At 42.6% G+C, this 18,967-nt stretch overlaps 1 protein-coding gene, 1 long non-coding RNA gene and 1 other non-coding gene across 7 annotated transcripts; 2 read left to right on the top strand and 1 right to left on the bottom strand.

Moving 5' to 3' along the window:
* Positions 1 to 104: 104 nt before the first annotated feature.
* On the bottom strand, positions 105 to 17,455 carry LOC131139310 (myocyte-specific enhancer factor 2A-like). 4 transcript variants are annotated; one of them, XM_058088794.2, is made up of 10 exons: positions 17,293 to 17,455; positions 11,288 to 11,462; positions 8,943 to 9,146; positions 7,527 to 7,661; positions 5,772 to 5,955; positions 5,650 to 5,703; positions 5,071 to 5,207; positions 4,391 to 4,490; positions 3,564 to 3,669; positions 105 to 1,012 (listed from the first exon to the last, which is right to left on the bottom strand). In XM_058088794.2, exons 2-10 carry the CDS (start codon positions 11,339 to 11,341, stop codon positions 754 to 756), a joined length of 1,233 nt encoding a protein of 410 aa, XP_057944777.2. In that variant the 5' UTR covers positions 11,342 to 11,462; positions 17,293 to 17,455; the 3' UTR covers positions 105 to 753. The 4 variants fall into 4 exon arrangements, with proteins under 4 accessions (XP_057944777.2, XP_057944778.2, XP_057944779.2 ...); XM_058088795.2 differs by having other exon boundaries at positions 17,243 to 17,388; XM_058088796.2 differs by lacking the exon at positions 17,293 to 17,455 and adding an exon at positions 13,316 to 13,756.
* Positions 1,455 to 3,393, top strand: LOC144901640 (uncharacterized). 2 transcript variants are annotated; one of them, XR_013629700.1, is made up of 4 exons: positions 1,455 to 1,643; positions 2,102 to 2,154; positions 2,540 to 2,815; positions 2,986 to 3,393. It is a non-coding gene; the product is annotated as an uncharacterized LOC144901640 (long non-coding RNA). The 2 variants fall into 2 exon arrangements; XR_013629699.1 differs by lacking the exon at positions 2,986 to 3,393 and having other exon boundaries at positions 2,540 to 2,931.
* LOC131139891 (small nucleolar RNA SNORA16B/SNORA16A family) lies at positions 1,898 to 2,043 on the top strand. The gene has a single exon (XR_009132318.2). It is a non-coding gene; the product is annotated as a small nucleolar RNA SNORA16B/SNORA16A family (small nucleolar RNA).
* Positions 17,456 to 18,967: the final 1,512 nt, after the last annotated feature.

The raw sequence follows: 18,967 nt of genomic DNA, 5'->3' as shown, positions 1-18,967 counted from the left end.
AGCAGCATTGCAGGCGATCAATGACAAGAATTCATTGCATCTGTCGCCAGGATGTGGGGAAGTTTCCTCAAGTGTGATGAAACGAAAGTAAATGTGTTCCATGAGACGAGACATGTACCCTCCACTTTATTAGGTACTCCTGCAACAACAAACGCAGAGGTGTCCATATTGTGCGGGCCGGGGGACATTTTCGGCTCATATTGTAAATCAGTGTTTTCCATACATTCATTTAGTAGTGGCGCTTCGCCACAAATACATTTTATTTACATTCTAAAAACAAGAATTACAATGATTTAACTAACATTTGTAATGTATGAAATATCATGAAAATAAAAATGAATTCAAAGAAAAATGTCATTAAAACAGGCCAAATAGATGGCGGACACACTGCAGGCTTTGGAAGGGAAGCTGGATCCCATTGGATTGTGCAGGCGTACCTAATGAAGCTAAAGAAAAGAAGACATAATGTCCATATGTGGTCATACATATATATTAAAGATATTATATACAGTACAAGACATATGTTGGTAGCATCTTGTGTGTTAAATAAAAGAATAATAAAAGATAATATAATAAAAGGCGGGACAACATGATTATTGCTTTCGTCCACCCTGAGAAGGCGACCAGGAAGTGCGTGTATTGACCTTTGACCTGATCTCCTGATTGTACTGCAACTGGACCCGCGTGACCTACCCGCCTTGAAAATGTCAAGAAAAGCTCAGTACAATTTGGCACAACGGCATCCTTTGGGGTCTAAGTGACCCAGCTGTCCTCGCGCATCCGCTTGGCCGTCGGACTCTCGCCACCCTCCGAGCGACCCGAGGCCAGAGACAGGAAGTCCGGCCTCCTCGCCTGCGCCTCACGCTCGCTGGCGCCCTCGTGTGGGCTGTGGTCGGGGGAGTGGCAAGGACGGGCCGAGTATCCCGACTTGGCTAGGTGGTCCCGGGGAGGGGAGGGAGGCTCGGCCTTGATGCTGATGCAGTGGTTGGCGCTGATGGACAGGCTGGATGGGCTGCAAACAAGGAGGGGGAGGGAGGAGACAGGATTATGCCATCTAGTGGCCACAGTATGCTCCAACAACAACGTTCAACGCTATTTAAAGCACCAATCCAAAGTTTGGACAAGTCCTCGTTTTATTCAATGAGAATAAAAAGAAAGTGTGTCATTTGACAAGTGCTATTTACTCAAATAGATTATGACGTGTTTAAAATACACAAAAATACTGATATTTGTGTATTAACCTGTAAGTGGGATTTTATTTCAATGTAAGAATGTGCTTTTTTAAACTCATGACTGGCAACACACACACACAAACGACTGACATGCGTCCACTAGTAAAAGGCTCCTAGAAATACAATTCCCATAATGCCCCGGAAAGAGAGCGGGCCAATCACAAAACAGTAATGACGTCACACGCCTCTATAAAGACACAGCCAAGCCTTCCTTCTGTCTCTTCTGCGGCCGACTCTCCTCTTGGGAAGGCGGTCAACTCGGAGCAAACACAATGCTCTCTTTCAGTCTCACATCTTCCCGACCTTTTGTCATGTTAAGATGTGCCTCAAATTGTTTAATCTTGCAGATTTTTAGGCCTTGTCCCAGTTAAAAGTACACTGATGTGCTGGAGAGGATGACGTAACGCAATGGCAAGTACTCTGTTAATGTTAATTTTAGGCTAATAATGCTAGCGATGTTTCACGACAGTAAATGTTAAAAAAAAAACAAATGCAACCGTAACTTAATGAGCAGGCACGTTGTAGGCCTCTGCTAAAGCTAATGCTAAGCTAAAGACGGACTACAATGGAGTTGGCCACAGACCACGTGGCCACTGACTACTTATTGCTAACGTTTTGAAGTATTTTAAAAACAATTGAATTAAAAACGTTGGAACTTTGTTGGAACAGGCTCCTATCGAAGCCGTTCTTGCTGTTTTGTAGCAGTGAATGGTCAAAGGGAAGCCAAGATGAAAACTTTCACTGACGGTCGCTGCTCAGCTTCTGTAAAAAAAAATAGCTGACGCAGCAACATTTTTGGGGAAGGACATTGGCACTTAAAACTCAGTTTTGACGTTTAAAAATAACACTGGAATGTTTCCCATCTGCAGGTGTTTGTTCTTGAACACGGAAGGCTGTGAATCCAGTGCGTGCCACTGCAGAGGTAAGTGTGATGTACGGGATTAATACAGTGGAACCTCCGTGTTTTCACCCAGTGTCAAACTGGACAATTTGTCAGTGTAAAAACATGCTAAGCCATGTGATGAGCCATCAGGACCACATGGCTCGTCTGCATGCCACTTAAATTCCCTGTTCTATGGCAGTCACAAATACCTCCATGCCATTGGACCACACAGTGTGCATGTGACGATTAAGCATCTTGGGCTAGCATGTAGAGGTTCCACTATATGTTGCACGGCTGTGATGACAACTTGCCCTCACTGAGTCAATGCTTGATTGATTTTTATTGGCTGAGCCTCTTCACGTTAAAAAAAGCATGTGATGTGATTGGTAGGGTCGTCTTAATGATGCACCATCTCTCCCTGCAGGAGCAGTACCTGGATGGCCGCAGCCAAGGTAATACTTTTCCAATCAAAGTACAAGAATTACGGCATGCCGATCCTAAGGACGATGCTTGTAGTAGCTGCTGTTCTCCAACGGTGTGCTAGAAAAAAACGGGGCAGACTTTGACTGTCCTGACTTGTGGCAGAGACGGCCACTCAGCTGTCCCACAGATGTCCTACATTAGATGTGCATCACCCAGACATGGTTTTATTCTAAATGTTTTCTTTTCTTGTCCAGGTGGTCGCGTGAGGTGATGCCTGGTGAGTGAACACGAGTTTGTCCACTTTGATCTGTGATGAGCCCTACATGGCCAAAATATTGACTGCTGGATGACAATGCGGATATGGGACTGAGATCACATCTATATATATAGATTGTATGGGGCTGGGGTCGGGGTAGGTAATGTGAATAACAGGTTGGCTTCTTTTAGGTGCCAGTCCAGACTCCTCACTGGGGGTGGTCCAGGCATGCCCGGGCCAGAGAATGCACTGGGCAGAACCCGCTGGAGAGTCTCAGCCACCCTGGGGATGCCTTGGTGGGAACTAAAGGAGGTGCCTGGGGACCCGGAAGTTTGGACTTCCCTACTGAGACTGTCCCTAAACTGTGTATAGACTTCATTAAATGATTCTTCCAAATCACTTGACTTGTTTTTTGGGGAAGTATGGACCATTTATTATGGTTAATCGGTTCCTGACTGCAGTGAATTTAGGCAAACAAGGACTTTTTTTTTTTATATAGATGGAATGGTTTCATAAAGCAACTTATTTCCAATCTTCCACATACGTTAACACCAGGGATGCGCAAACATCAAGAGTTGAGAACATTACGCCAACAGGTTGCTCCAGCAGGGTTACTGACACCTGGTGCGATGTGTATTAAAGAATTTAGATTTATTTTTATACTATAATAAAATATGCTTAAACGTGAAATATAAATATCAGATTTTGAAAAGGTGATTATGGAAAAGCGCCAATTCAGCAAACAAGCCTGCAAACATGAGTGTCTTACCCCATGGAGGCCATGTGGTGCTGATGCTGCCAAGTCGCCATGGAGCTTAAAGATGCTCCAGCAGTGGAGGAGAAACCTGACAGGTCCGAGCTGCTCGGCTGATAGTCTGACAACACATTTAAACAATTAAAACCTGTTTTAACAATCAAAGCCTCTGGAGATGTGGACCAACTGCTGTTTGTCCATCTTTTGACACCTTTTATTTGGAGGAGGGGAAAAGAGTCGAAAGTAGTGCACAAAAGTAGCTTGTCATGTCCCGTTTGGCCAGATGGTGGCTCTAATGAAACCCCACATGGTGGGTACACTCATGTATCAAGCAATGTTGCCACCAGGAATTTCAGCCCAATGAACAAAAACCAGGTCGGGGCCCCTCAGATGTTTGAAGTTGACGTAACCCGTGCAGTAGATTATAAAGAATATAAGTGTTCGACATTTTGAATTGACATAATTAAATAAAAAACGTTCTAATTGATTAAGATTCTGTAGCGTATACTTGGGGGCGTATTTAGTCATCTGGGGGCCCAAATCCACAGTCAAAATATACTTTCAGCAAGCCCGGCGGAGAGATGAGATTTCTATTCATAGATGATGAAGTCCAGGCATCTCTGGACATTTTCAATGGGCTGCTCTGTTTTGGGTAACATTTCAGCAAAGTAGCTTCTTTGACGAGAATACTGTGTTTTAGTACTGTTTCCACATGTATAGTTAGTACAATACGGATATTGCTGGATTAAGAGCGTTTGCAGTTCTAAATGAGGATTGTCATTGTAACGGCGGACTATTGACATTGAGTGGGTGTCCAACAGTAGAAATGGAGTATACATTACCGTTGTTGTAGGCAGAGTAGAGGGTGTGCTGGGTCAGGCTGGGTGTGGCAATGGAGACCACCGGCGTACTCAAAGGTTGACCGGACAGACCATGCTCACTCTGAAAGCAGATTCAAGAGACAACATACTGTATATAATATATGTCATGATAACAATACACATCTCCAAATCTTAATGAGCTGTGCTGTTCCTTTCAGCCACACGGTGGCAGTGTTAACGCAGAGAAAATACTTTTTCCCCAACTTCACGCCAGTTTCTGAATCTTGAATTAGACATTAAAAGATATTAAAAATGAAGAAAAAGTGATGTTGGTGGACACCTTGGGGTTAACCAAAACAGCAGTATAAAAAGATGTTTTAAGCGAGACGCCTGTGATGTGAATGAGAACGAGCAGACAAAAGTGATGTGCTGCTTCAGATTTGATGTCTCACAGGCTGGGAACCAAATCATTCAACAAAAGGAAGCAGAAGTTTGCGTCTGTTTGATTCTGTTGCGAGGACCCCACCCTGGATGAGGTCATCTCTTGTGACCACATGGCGGTGACCAACATGGCCCATGGAGAAACAATGCAATGCGACTTTTTTATCACTTTATTCCAAGGAACTGTCATGTCTCGCCTGCTTTGTAGTACCCTTTCTTGCCACATGTGGCAGTCGTGAGATGCTGAGATGCACACGTACCAGTGTCGCCATTCCGCCTTTGGACGAAGGGATGACCACTCTCAGGTCAGATTTCCGAGGTGGAGGGGATTTGTTGGCTGGAAGTATCTTTCCCAGGCCGCTGCTACCGCCCCCTGGTGTGTCCACAAAGCCATTGACTACAAGGACACAAAGAGGACTTTAGGTCATGTTATGTCATGGTTATGTCTCATGGTCATGTCTCTCCAGTGGAGGATGCAGCTATTCATTATAGAGGAGATCACACTGAATAATTGATCTTTGCTTACATAATGGCGTGCAGCCTTCTGGAAAGGAAAGCGCGAAGGTGGAGAGGGAGAGGATGTTGCTTATGCACTGAACTAACGTAAACAAATATACTGGTAACATATTTGATCCTGGAACATTTCTGCAATATGACGATGTCACGACCTCCACCAAGGCCAAACTGTGGACATTCTGAGTTGTGGACAACTTTATGAACACATTTCCACCAAAATGTTGGAAAACAATACATACACAAGAGGAGTGTGACGTCTAAAACTGTTTTTTGGTTGTTTTTGAGTGTGAGGGGTTATGCAAAAACTGCAAAGACAAACCTACCGGCCGGTCCTGACCCATTGTGAAAGCTGACATCAGACGTGCCCTGCAGCTCACCTGAGGACAGCAACAATGAGGTCTTCTATTCTTCTGCTATTATTTAATATGGTAATACACGCACACACCTGAGCTGGCAGACCTGTCAGGTGACTTCATGTTCCTGTGCAGGTGTGAGTGCTGAGAGGCCAGCAGCCTTCCGTCTGCAGTGAGAACCTGAGAGGTGCCACCTACTCCTCCTGCAGTGGCGGGGCTGTACGCCATGTTGCCGGGCGCCGCCTGCATAAAGTTGTGCTGCGGGACGCCTGTGGACTACAGCCGAGGGACAGGACGCATGACAACAACATAGCATGTGGAATGGGGAGATGTTAACCAATATGTGTGTTTTATTAAAAAAAATACTAAGTAAGAAAGTAAGTAAATAAGTAACTACTAAGCAAGAAAGTAAGTAAGCAAGTAACTACTAAGTAAGTAAGTAAGTAAGTAAGTAAGTAAGTAACTACTACATAAGAAAGTAAGTCACTACTAAGTAAGCGAGTAAGTAACTACTAAGTAAGCGAGTAAGTAACTACTAAGTAAGAAAGTAAGTAAATAAGTAACTACTAAGTAAGAAAGTAAGTAACTACTAAGTAAGAAAGTAAGTAAGTAACTACTAAGTAAGGAAGTAAGTAACTACTAAGTAAGAAAGTAAGTAACTACTAAGTAAGAAAGTAAGTAAGTAACTACTAAGTAAGAAAGTAAGTAACTACTAAATAAGAAAGTAAGTAAGTGACTACTAAGTAAGCAAGTAAGTAACTACTAAGTAAGTAAGTAAGTAATGAAGTAACTACTAAGTAAGCAAGTAAGTAACTACTAAGTAAGCAAGTAACTACTAAGTAAGAAAGTAAGTAAGTAAATAACTACTAAGTAAGAAAGTAAGTAACTACTAAGTAAGCAAGTGAGTAACTACTAAGTAAGTAAATAAGTAACTACTAAGTAAGCAAGTGAGTAACTACTAAGTAAGTAAATAAGTAACTACTAAGTAAGCAAGTAACTACTAAGTAAGAAAGTAAGTAAGTAAATAACTACTAAGTAAGAAAGTAAGTAACTACTAAGTAAGCAAGTAACTACTAAGTAAGAAAGTAAGTAAGTAAATAACTACTAAGTAAGAAAGTAAGTAACTACTAAGTAAGCAAGTGAGTAACTACTAAGAAAGTAAGTAAATAAGTAACTACTAAGTAAGAAAGTAAGTAAATAAGTAACTATTAAGTAAGAAAGTAAGTAACTACTAAGTAAGGAAGTAAGTAACTACTAAGTAAGAAAGTAAGTAATTACTAAGTAAGAAAGTAAGTAATTACTAAGTAAGAAAGTAAGTAACTACTAAGTAAGAAAGTAAGTAAGTAACTACTAAGTAAGAAAGTAAGTAACTACTAAATAAGAAAGTAAGTAAGTAACTACTAAGTAAGCAAGTAAGTAACTACTAAGTAAGTAAGTAAATAAGTAACTACTAAGTAAGCAAGTAAGTAACTACTAAGTAAGCAAGTGAGTAACTACTAAGTAAGAAAGTAAGTAAGTAAATAACTACGAAGTAAGAAAGTAAGTAACTACTAAGTAAGCAAGTGAGTAACTACTAAGTAAGAAAGTAAGTAAGTAAATAACTACGAAGTAAGAAAGTAAGTAACTACTAAGTAAGCAAGTGAGTAACTACTAAGTAAGAAAGTAAGTAAATAACTATGAAGTAAGAAAGTAAGTAACTACTAAGTAAGCAAGTGAGTAACTACTAAGTAAGCAAGTAAGTAACTACTAAGTAAGCAAGTAAATAAGTAACTACTAAGTAAGCAAGTAAATAAGTAACTACTAAGTAAAGAGTAAAGAGGTGGATGACATCAGCACAGAGCACTCACCATCTTGTGACTCCTCATCATGTGATCAAACTCCTCGTTGATCTTTTTATATTTGGCCTCGGTGTTGGGTGTCAGGGCGTAGGTGGCGTCGGCGTCCGGGCTGTCACAGCTTCGGTGCTCCTTCTTGCTCAGTGCCTTGAGGAGGAAGCACGCACCACAACAGCATCATCATCATCATGGTGGTCGTCATGACGAGTGTTCAATGCAGAACAAATTCAGTCAAACGACTGACAAACATGGACGAGGGACAACATGGCCGTGTCTCACTGTGGCGTAGTACATTCTAAGTCACTCGCACGTTGCACTCCAAACACTCCAAATGGGGAGGACACCGCATGTTTACTGGAGCGTGCTGATGGAAATATTCAATTTGAGACATGGCAGATGTCTTTCTGCTGTGCATGAGTTTGTATGATGTCGATATTACAGTGACTCGGCGCTGGTCGTTCATGTGAGGGGAAAAGATGACTCATGAGCGTATCAGGCGTAAACTCTGCTCGCTCTCTGAACTTCCTCTATTTTCATACACGTGGGAGTTTAAGCACGCCAGACGTTGGCCTGAGGATTCTCTTAGAAGACTCAACGTTTTTACATGTTTTTGTCTTGATGCGTCAACGATAATGTTTCTTTCCTCAAAGTTTGGTTCCAACTCCCGCTATCCTCATGACCAGGTTGACTCCGACTCCATCTGATCTATCAATCATCTCGATCATTGTTGAACCAGTGTCAGTGTATCATTTCTGCAGGTCTGTGTGAAAGGAATCCTGTTGGCAGTGCTTCTAAAAAGACAGAATGTCTTGAGACTGCATGAATAAGTCAATAGTTGTCATCACAACATCCTTTGCAGTCTTCTTACTGTGGGTGTGACAGGTGATGATGCAGCTGTGATATTAATCACAGCTGATCGCTTCCAGCATCTCACTGCTCCGCGTTGGCGTGGATGAATGCATCCTCCTGTGACAAGCAAACATGTCTGCTTGCGTCAGAAAACACGCAAGGGCCACTGAACGACGGGCGCTCGACGCCGGCGCCAGTCAAATGTCACGGCGGAGTGTTTGCAAATGTCTCCGTCCGACATGTAAACCACGTGCGGGCGTCACGCTAGCCGGTGCTTTGCACTAAGAAGTGATACATGCAAGCAAATGAAGGCCAGCGGTGTTGACTCAGGTGCTTTTCTTGTGGCTGACCCACTTAGCACGCGTGTTACACTCCCACACCACAGCAGTTGGAACACCTGCACAGTCAAGACGAACGCTGCAGCCACCAGGTGAAAAAAGTATGACATTATTTACATGCAATTCAGAATAAAAAATACAAACAAAACAGTCAAAATTACAAGCGAGTGTGGCATGATTAGCAAACATGGTGGCTTGCCACTCATCTGAGCCACGGAGAAGCACGCCTGCATTCCCTCACCTCCACGATGTCGGAGTTGGTTCTGCTCTCGTGGGGCTCGTTGTACTCAGTGTACTTGAGCAGGACCTTGTCCATGTCGGTGCTGGCGTACTGGAATAGCTTGTTGGAGCTGTTGAAGATGATGAGGGCGATCTCGCAGTCGCACAGCACGCTCAGCTCGTACGCCTTCTTCATCAGCCCGAACTTCCTCTTCATGAAGGTCACCTGGAGAAAACGTAGTTAGCCCGTTTCTGTCAAATAATCACCATCTTAAAAAAAAAACGAGAGAAGGCAGAGGTGCTAAAATTAGGCTCGTAGAACACAAATACACATCTCCCCCCCCCCCAACGTGGGCAGCGTCCATCCAGCTCAGCCAAGAAAAACCATGATGGGATGTAAACACCACCACATCCCTCGCTCCAGCGCCTGGGCCTTCCTGCCCAGCAGACTGAAATATGTCTGACAAACAAGGTAGACGTTATAATTTATTTTTACATATCATTTATGGTTTGTGAGACAAATTAAACTGACTACACCTCTGTGGATGCGGCAAACGAGTGCAACACAAGCATGTCTTTTATTTATAGCCCCTGCTATACCGCCATTACCCCAAATGCATCGCTCCCTCACTCTATCACGGTCGTTCAAACAATTCATACATCATTGCTGTTTCGTAGTTCGACTTTAGTGAAGACATTTTTTACCCAAAGTAAGCATTTTCAAGCATTACAAATGGCTCAATGCACAAAAATACAAATAGAGCATAAGCTATTAAGAGCACTTGTGACTGTAGTATTCTACACTGGTCACTAGGTGGCAGTAATTGTTTGGTGAAGCCACCATCGAAGCTCCAGACTTCACCAACCAGCTTTTATTGCAGGTTTAAATGATTATACAAAACATTTATAACTCATAAACATCATTACCATCACGATACTTCCATCCATAGTCCACATGAAGCTAAAACTCAGCTCTAAAAAACGTCAAATATTCCACTTATCCTATAAATCCTATAAATTCCTTTATCACAGTCGAGTCTGGAAGCACTTACCCACGATAAATGAAGGATTCGTATATTCCATAGTCACCGGGTGTGTCGTCTACAAATGCTGTCGGGGGTGGTGACAAATTATAACTGCTGTGGCTGTAGGCAACCTCCTATTGCACTTTATGAACTTCACAAGATGGCAGTAGCTGGTCACAATCCAGCAGCGCTATCTAGCTCTGCATGCGCTTTGGCCTGTTGCTACGCCGCCGTTGGCATGTTACACTGACCGTGTTGTTTACTGCTGTGTTTGTAGGCAACCTAGTAAATTATTATCTCTATACGTTAGCATGGTCTATGAGTGGTCAGCATCCCAGCAACTTATCTAGCTCTGCATGCCCTTTAAAATGTTGCTATTCAGCTTGCCGTACGATTGTTTACCATCAACTTACGCATCAGCACTATGAATGCTGACTGCTGCTGTGCCGTGCAATAGCATTCTTCATAAACGACGAAAGAGAGCTACGTGTTGCTTTTCACTTTCTCATGCAGCCCAAATCATGATTAAACTTGGCCTTTGTTTGGCAGGACAACATACGTTCCCTTACATTTTTGTATAAACAGGGCACATTTCGGTGCAGGGGTAGTTAAAGGTGCAGCTCCAGCAACTCATGCAGGAGATGTGCTTTCAGCATGTTGGAAATAAACTAAAGCATTCCCATAACCATAAAGGAAGACTTTTACTATTGATGCACTTGACAGATAACGTCCCAGAAAAAGGGAAGAAGAAGCTGGACACACAGCGTCCTCCAGTCATGGCGACATCTAAAAATGCTCGGGTTCCAGACGAGCAAACATTAAACACAAACACATATTTATTTTCCAGCCACGTGGCTATTTACAGCGCCGCCACCTTCCTCCCAGACAGGCCGCTGTTTGTTGCGCTGATATATTTAGCGAGCGTTGCAGTGAGCGGGATTCCAGCGGTCCTGCGGCGCGGCCTCGCGAGGAGACGACTGGGGGAGAAAGAAGGAGCTGTGTGTCCCGCCCTGCAAATGACAGGGTGCCGTCCGGACCCGGCTAACCTCAAATTACCACCCTCGCCACCGCCGCTGACCGCCGTCACGCTGGATGGTGAGAAATGTTGGGAGTCACAGAAGATTCCTTGAGGGATTCCTTTGCTGAATATTTGAGGATCTATATCCGACATGCACAACTTTTCATGTTGCTGCATGAAAGAGTCATCTACTTCCAGAGGCGCCTTATGTTGCTTTACATCAACATGTTCCTCGCCATCAAACCACATGAAGAAACCGCTAAATGAAGACAACTACACATCCCAGACAGGAAGTCCAAACTCCCTGAAGTGAAAGGCGCTGACCTGCCGGTTCCTCTCGTCGACGATGCGTGTGATCTGGATCTTCTTCCTCCCCATCTCCGCAAACGAGCTTTGCACGAAGAACGAGAGGTGGAAGAAGAATCAGCGTGCGTCCAGGTGGTTCCGAGTAGAGGAGGTGGTCCTTAACGTTCAGTCACAATGGCGGCATTGGCGTAACCTGACAGGGACAAACGACGCACATTACAGCAAATGTAATGTCATCTTCAATTCATTTTATGTTAAGAACAACAAAAAACAGCTGCGTGCCAAAAATGGCCTTCCTCGGGTAGTTGCCAGAAGACTTCAGGGAGCAGCTTCAAAAAAACAAAGAACAACCGTATTCTATTCTCTAGTCTTTAAGAGGCCCTCAACTGGAGGTTTGTGCCTGGATGTTTGTTTTTAAGATCTATTCAGTACTGAGTGAGAAATGAAGGAACACCTCACAAAACACTTTCACTTTCACTTGCTAAACATCTTCCAAACTGACTCCTGGCCAAAGCCCCAACAACAAGCCAGTGTAGATGAAAGGGTGGCGTCAGAAAGGGGATCCCGGGTACTGAACTTGACACACAGCTTCAGGGCGCTGACATCAGCACGTATATAAAATTGAAGCAAGATCCGTCGAACAACATGGCCGCCACGAACCAAAACACTTGCTCATCCTTCCTTATTTTTTATGATGAGATTATTCTTTTCACTCATTAGAATGTGATGTAAAATGTCTGCTGGGATAGGCTCCAGCGACCCTCGTGAGGAAAAGCGGTAGAAAATGAATGAATGAATAAACTTTATGCTACTAAAATGACATTATATTAGATTATTATTATATAGATCCGTCTTTGGCCGCCTTTCATGGTGAAATTTTGTCTTTTTTCTCATTAGATGACATTTCTTCTCTTAATATTCTGACTGTTGTTTGTTTCGTTTTCTTGTTAAATTTCAAGAATGTGCTGCGGGCCAATAAAAAACCAGCCCTGAGCCGCAAATGGCCCTAGCATCGCAGTTTGGGCACCACCGGGCTAATTGGTTAGGCCGTAGCCAAACCAACATTCCAGAAAAAAAGTGTGGATCGCTAATTTTCACATCAGTCAAAGCGGATGCGTGTGAAGATCTGAAACGCAAAGATAGCCGGCTTTCATGGATGACTAAGGAAGTTCAAAAATGTTCAGCAGAGGAAAATTACTATTATTTTTTTATGCTGCTAATTATAACATAACGGTTTTAGTGTAAGGGTACGTATATTTGGTAGAGAGCATTAAGGGTGTTATGTCATCTTTACAGTTCTATTATTCATTGTTTACAACACATTCCATAACTCCTATACTGCAGAAACTAGTATGTTGTAAACTAACGAGCCATTGAGCTAACCACTTATCTATGCCACTTATCCTCACTGGTAGGATTGGTCACCAGCCAATCACAGGGCACATACAGACAAACAACCATTCCCACTCACATTCATACCTATGGACAATTTGGAGTCGCCAATTAACCTGGCATATTTTTGGAATGTGGGAGGAAACCGGAGTACCCGGAGAAAACCCACGCACGGGCAATCAAACCCAGGTCTTCCCGATCTCCTGACTGTGTGGCCAACATGCTAACCACATTCTACGAAACTTAATAAGCCAAAAAATCTACCACTTCCACACAGAATGGGAGGAGACATGATGCGTTGTTGAGGTAATGTAATATAACGGTAATGAGGTGGCGGCGAGATCAACCGCCTCCTTCCTGATTTCAGTCCCGTCAAGAATCACGTCCTTAGTGCAGGTAAAGGTAACCTTAAATGTTCATTTATCCCTTTCATCCATCATCTGTACATCACATCATATCATATCATTCATTCATTTTCTGCCGCTTTTCCTCACGGGGTGAAGATGGCTGCCGCCGCCGTTCAGTCATAATGAGCGGTTTTAGGCTCTGAATTTTGTTCCCTGACTGCACCCAACATGGAGCCTTAACCTGAGGTACATCATACAGATATTGACAACTTGACGAAATACACAAAGTTAAGATCTCATGGCCTACCTGCTGAGTCTCCCAAATCCTCAGTGATCATTCGCCAGCGTCAACATTGCACTCGCCTCTTTTCCTCCCTCAGCGTCTGTCCTCCTCAGCCTCGCTTCCCTCATCTCATATCATCTGGGAGGAGGCAGCGAGAGGCGAGGCCGGTCTTCATCCTCTCAACCCCCCAGCCCCCTCCGTGCAGACCCTGCTGCGCTCATACCGAATGTAGAGCAAAGTAATATGCAGAGTGCCGGCATCTTGCAGCAAATACCTTCCTACTTTACCATAATCCCGTCTCTTTCTGTCTTCTTCTCTGTCTTATCCTCAAAAAGCTACCAACCACCACAATATGATAATGGAACGCAGTTTACACGCCATCCAACACACACAGGACGCTCACGGCTGACTTGTTGCTTTTTGACAGAATTAAAGGTGGCAAGGATTTAGCTCTTTTGCAATCTCCATGAGTGGCAGAGAAGACAAATACGCTGAAAAAAAAAAAGGGGGGGGGGGTATAAAAGAGAACCATTGTATCTATCACAAAACTCACAAATGTGAGTTCACCTTTCGGTATTTTCATGACAGTATATGTATACTGCTGGGGGACAAAAAGTTGAAAATACAGCAATCCCTCGCAACTTGGTGCTTCAAATTTTGCAGCGACATATTTCATGCGTACATGAAGCAATTTCAAGCATACGGATGGCTAAATGAAGTAAGAGACAATTATAAGGCATTCAAAAGTATGTAGTAGTCTACACTGCTCGCTAGGTGTCAGTAATGTTACCCTGATGTTCTTTCAGACACACAAGCACCAGACTTGTTTGCCGGAACAACACTAGCCACGTTGACATGAGCAGTTTTTCCTCTTTCCGAATGACCTTTCCGAAAACAATGGTATCCATGGAAAGGAATATTCCAATCTCAAGTCTACATGCGCCGCTATAATCCAACTGAATAGTCATGAATAGGCATGCCCAGTAAAACGTAAACATCAACATCACGTGATACCGACTTGTTGGAATAACTCCGTATTGTCTTGGAATTTAGTTTGGATCAAAAACAAAACTTTGCTTAGTCCAGTGACGATTGCGGGCCTCCATTTTTAAAAGTGAAGAACTCTTAAGTCTTAAGCATCAGCAGCACTAACGAGCACTAATTAGCTAATAACACCTTCTTGTGAGCCTGCTGCAGAGTAATCGCTCTGCGTCGCAACGTAAGGGGGTCGTCTTCAGTGCAAAGTAATAGGCTACTCTTTCATCCCTCCTCCTCCTTAATGGCAGTGTCTAATTGACTCGACCCTTCCGTGCACATCAGTGAGGCCTCACGCTGACGCTGCCCGCCAGGTCGACCCACCACCGGGCGGCCTTCGGGTGCTCCATCTCCGCATGAGACGACCACTTAGCAACAAGTGTATTGATACAACACAGCGGCAACACAACCGATGTTGTCATCACAATAAAGGAACAAACTGCTCAGTCAGCATTAATAGCACTGACGACTTGTGCAGTCCAGCACATTACGGCAAGTCTCATTAACACTTGGGACTTTTTCCACACTTTAAAGCGCATGCAGAGCTAGATAAATCTTCTGGATACTGACCACTCATGCATACTTTAATGCTGATACTGCTATAGAAAAACTACATCAGGAGGTTGCCTATAGCCACAACTGTTACTGGCACTAACGTGGCACCCAGCAAATATGGGAGACGCTGCATGAATCACTTATCTTCCTATCAGATTGATCAGAGATTCTACTCACAGCCACTAGGAGGCATACTTTCACGCTATACTGCCCTTATGCCAGGGGTGTACTAAGTGTAAAAAATATATTTTTCCAAAAAAACACAAAGAAAATTGTCATTTTTACAAAAAAAAATTTTTTGCCCAAAAATGTTTGCAAAATAAAATTGCAAAAAATTTTTTATTTTTGAAACAAAAAAATATATATTTTTTTTGTACGCCCCACATTTTTATTTTTATTTTACCATATTAAAAAACATATGTAAAGCGGCCCCCTACAACTATTGATTTTTCAGTATATTCGGCCCTTGTGGAAAGTTTGGCCACCCTGGATCATGGCCTTAATTGACGACTTCCTTGTACTTTTTTCAGGAAGAGCTTAGCATCTTCCAAGGATGCTCTCATCTACGACTTACTTCAAATTCCCGCAAATCATTCCTATTTTTGGCGTTTCGTCTTGGCGACAGCATCACTCAAGCCAACTTTTGAGGGGGAATTACCATTTTCTAGTTGAGACAGGAAGAGCTGCAGTTGACAGATGAGATGCTAACCAGTTTTTGGCCAGAAAAGTACTAATTAAAGTGCGCTGGCTCTGCACTTGGACGCCATGCAGATTAAATTAAGCTTAACGCGTCACAAATATCTCTTGACATGTTTTTGCTCCACGCTGCCTTGTAAAGTCTGCTTCTTTCATCACACCATTCCATTATTACGACTTTGTGTTGATGAAGATTCTCCCGTCTTAGTGCTGGGGCGGCGGCGTTATTTATTATTATTATTATTATTATTATTATCAAGTTGTGTGTCTTACATCATTGTAAATGAACGGGCTTCTTGCTCTTGATGTGAAACATTAATGCCGTTTAAAAGTTGAACTCATCCTCCTTAAATACTATGTGGATTTTTTATTGTCACTCAGCAGTAAAATATAAGAACAAAAATACAGATAATTATCGGTATGGAATTTTTGCCCTACCATGAAAACCGATATTAAATAAATGCTGTAAGCAACACATAAGTGTTCATTTCACCAACAGGAGATATGTCATGTTACACATATCGGTATTGGAAATTGAGAGCTGGACAATATCAGCATATAGATTTTTGGCAAAAAAAGCCAATATCGGACACCCGAGAGACGTTCGAGCACCTTACCCCCCCCATGCCTTCTTCCTTCCTCTGCCATCTTTTTGTATGCTTAATGTTATGAAAATGATAACTACTAACATTTATGCCTTCATTCTGCCCTCTCAGCAAAGTCAAAGTTTCCTTTTCGTTCTTTTGATGAGGAGCTGAGAGCGCCGCCCTCGGGCTCCTGCATGAAATCCACCATTAACCACACACACACACATACACACACACACACACACACACAGGACAAGCAGAGTTCAGTGCAAATCCCCCCTCTAGCGTCTTGTACATCCTGCAGGGTCTTATCACTCATTATCATATATTTAGCCTGTGATTACACTTGCATGACAATATTGTGCCATAAAGCATCCATAACAGCACTTTGAGTGTTCTGCTGTATCGGGATCAGCACCGGTGTCCAAACCTTTTCCGGTGAGGACCGCATACAAAAAAAAAACAAAAACAATTCACGGCCGCAGGAGCCACTTTGATACATTTAAGTCTTAGGAGTCGTTGCAGGCGCAGCATGCTAGGTGAAAGTGCAGACTTCAAACTCCCAACAGGGCTTTAAATGGTGAAAATCCGTGTACGGGTCAAAGGAGGACAAAACACTCACAGCCACAGCTTGACCCTGGAACAGATTATTTCTATTGACATGTTTGGGAATTGAGATACATAATTTATAATATTATTGAGAATTTTATTATTGAGATTTTTCATTCATTGTCACTTTGTTGATGATTGTCATCTTTGATGAAGCATATTTCCAACGAGCTTTGAGGAAGCATCCTTCCCTGTAGGTGCCATTGTTATGCTAACAGAAGCTAGCGGCTAGCGAACGTCACGGTGGTGCTCTTAAATCTTGAAGTGTCAACAAGAAAGAACAACAAAGTCGTGTTGGGTTAAGACGAAACAAGTTCCTCCACGGAGCGTCTCACAATCGAAATGAAAGACGAAACGTCTTAAAAAGATCCTAAAGTGAGATGGCAGTGATATAGAAACCTTTCACGTTCTAGACAGTTGCTGCAGTTCTTCCACACAAACGGACGACAAACTTGTTATTTAAACATACCTTGTTTTACTTTCTCGTCAGAAATGGAAACAACAAACTTCTTGACTCACCCTCGTCCAACCGGGATGATGAAGACAAGAAGCAAGAAGCAAAAAAAAGTCACTCCGCTCGTAGCTCACACCCTCCCCCGCCTCAGGAAGCTGACACTCGGACTACAAGCCACGCCCACCCCGCTGACATATCCTGTCCCGCTCCACACTACTGACTACCGAGTGATGGGCGATACCACTGATTTCCAGGAAGTAACGATAACAGATTCACCTACTGTCTGGTGGATTTTACAATGTTTCACTTAAATAATTATTGATATTGATGTATATTGAGAAGAAAAGACAGAAAACAGGACAAAATAAGTTAAAATATTGGAAAATAGCATTTTAAAAAATGAAAAAAAACAGTCAGTAAAATATTAAAGTAAAATTCATAAAATACAAGAATTGATTCGCATTCATTTTTGCAAATTTTTAGCAAATTTGCAAATTCCAGGCTCGCACCGAGGCAGTCCGTTGGCTGAAAAAGGTTGCCGATCACCGCCATCCAGTGGATGATTTGGGAAACCCCCCATCAGTCAATCACGTTCGTGTTGTCGCGCCAAGGTCCTCTGGCGCCATCATGTGGCCAAGAATGACAAAAGACACAGAACGTTTGCTTGGGTGTACAGCGGACTTCCTGCAAGCTCTCCAAAATAAAACTTCGCAGGTGAATATCCGGAAGTAGTTCTTATTTAAAAGTGGAATAATTTCCTCGTTTACGAGCTTCAAACAGGGGCGATCTTACCATTAGGTAAACAAAGGGAATTACCCTGGGCACCGAGATTTCCAGGGGCCTCCAAACGTTTCATAAAAACTGATTATTGATTTTTGGTACATCTTACCATGTTATCGAGTGCGTTACCGAGCATGATCGTTTCGACCGTCCCCCTCCCTTCTCGTGCAATGGACTATTCCATGTCACTGCGCATGTGCAGATTGACTGCTAAAAAACGGGATGAATTTTTTCATCAAAGATGCAATAATTAAGATGCTAAACTATAAACAATTTCCATTACATTGTAATATTCTGTTACTGCAGTTGCAGTATCGATACTCCAATGTTGACATATTCCTTTATTTAAGTACACATAGTGCAACAGTTATGACAAATATTTAAACTGAAACACAAAAGCCAGTGATAGCACAATTAGCCAATTGAAGTACTCAATTACTCAGAGCCCAAATACCTCAGTGTATAAATAGAATATTACTACATGTATTAGTAGGGATTAATCTTACTCCTTTGTTGACTTCAAGTGATACTGTACCTTCCAGTCATGTGCGATGCCACTGATTTTGTTTCTGAAAAATTGAGGCTGCCATCGAAAGGCAATGACGGTCCAATACTTCGTTTTAAATTCACCCAACGCGTCCGATAAATTTGAAAAAGTAGTGTATTTCATATCATAGGACAAACAATGCAAGACATATAATTAATAGATTAACTCAAGAAATTATTTGTTTAAATTACTCATCAAAATAATTTCATAATTTTTAAATTATTTCAAGTAATTTATTTTAAACCATGAAGTAATGAGGTAGATTTCCAGTATAGCCAAAAACAAATCATATCAAATATGTGCTGGAATGCTTCTCTTACATCACAAACAGGATTTCTCCTCCGCCCTTTTCTCCTCAGGTGTACCACAAGGCTCAATCCTCTGACCAGTTCTATTTTTCTATGCAAGCTGTC

Source organism: Doryrhamphus excisus, linkage group LG13 (assembly GCF_037039965.1).
Source record: "Doryrhamphus excisus strain RoL-2023G ecotype Guam linkage group LG13, RoL_Dexc_Guam_v1.1, whole genome shotgun sequence".
Taxonomy (NCBI): domain Eukaryota; kingdom Metazoa; phylum Chordata; class Actinopteri; order Syngnathiformes; family Syngnathidae; genus Doryrhamphus; species Doryrhamphus excisus.
Note: the sequence above shows the minus strand (reverse complement) of the source record. Positions and strands in the feature narration are given on the sequence as shown.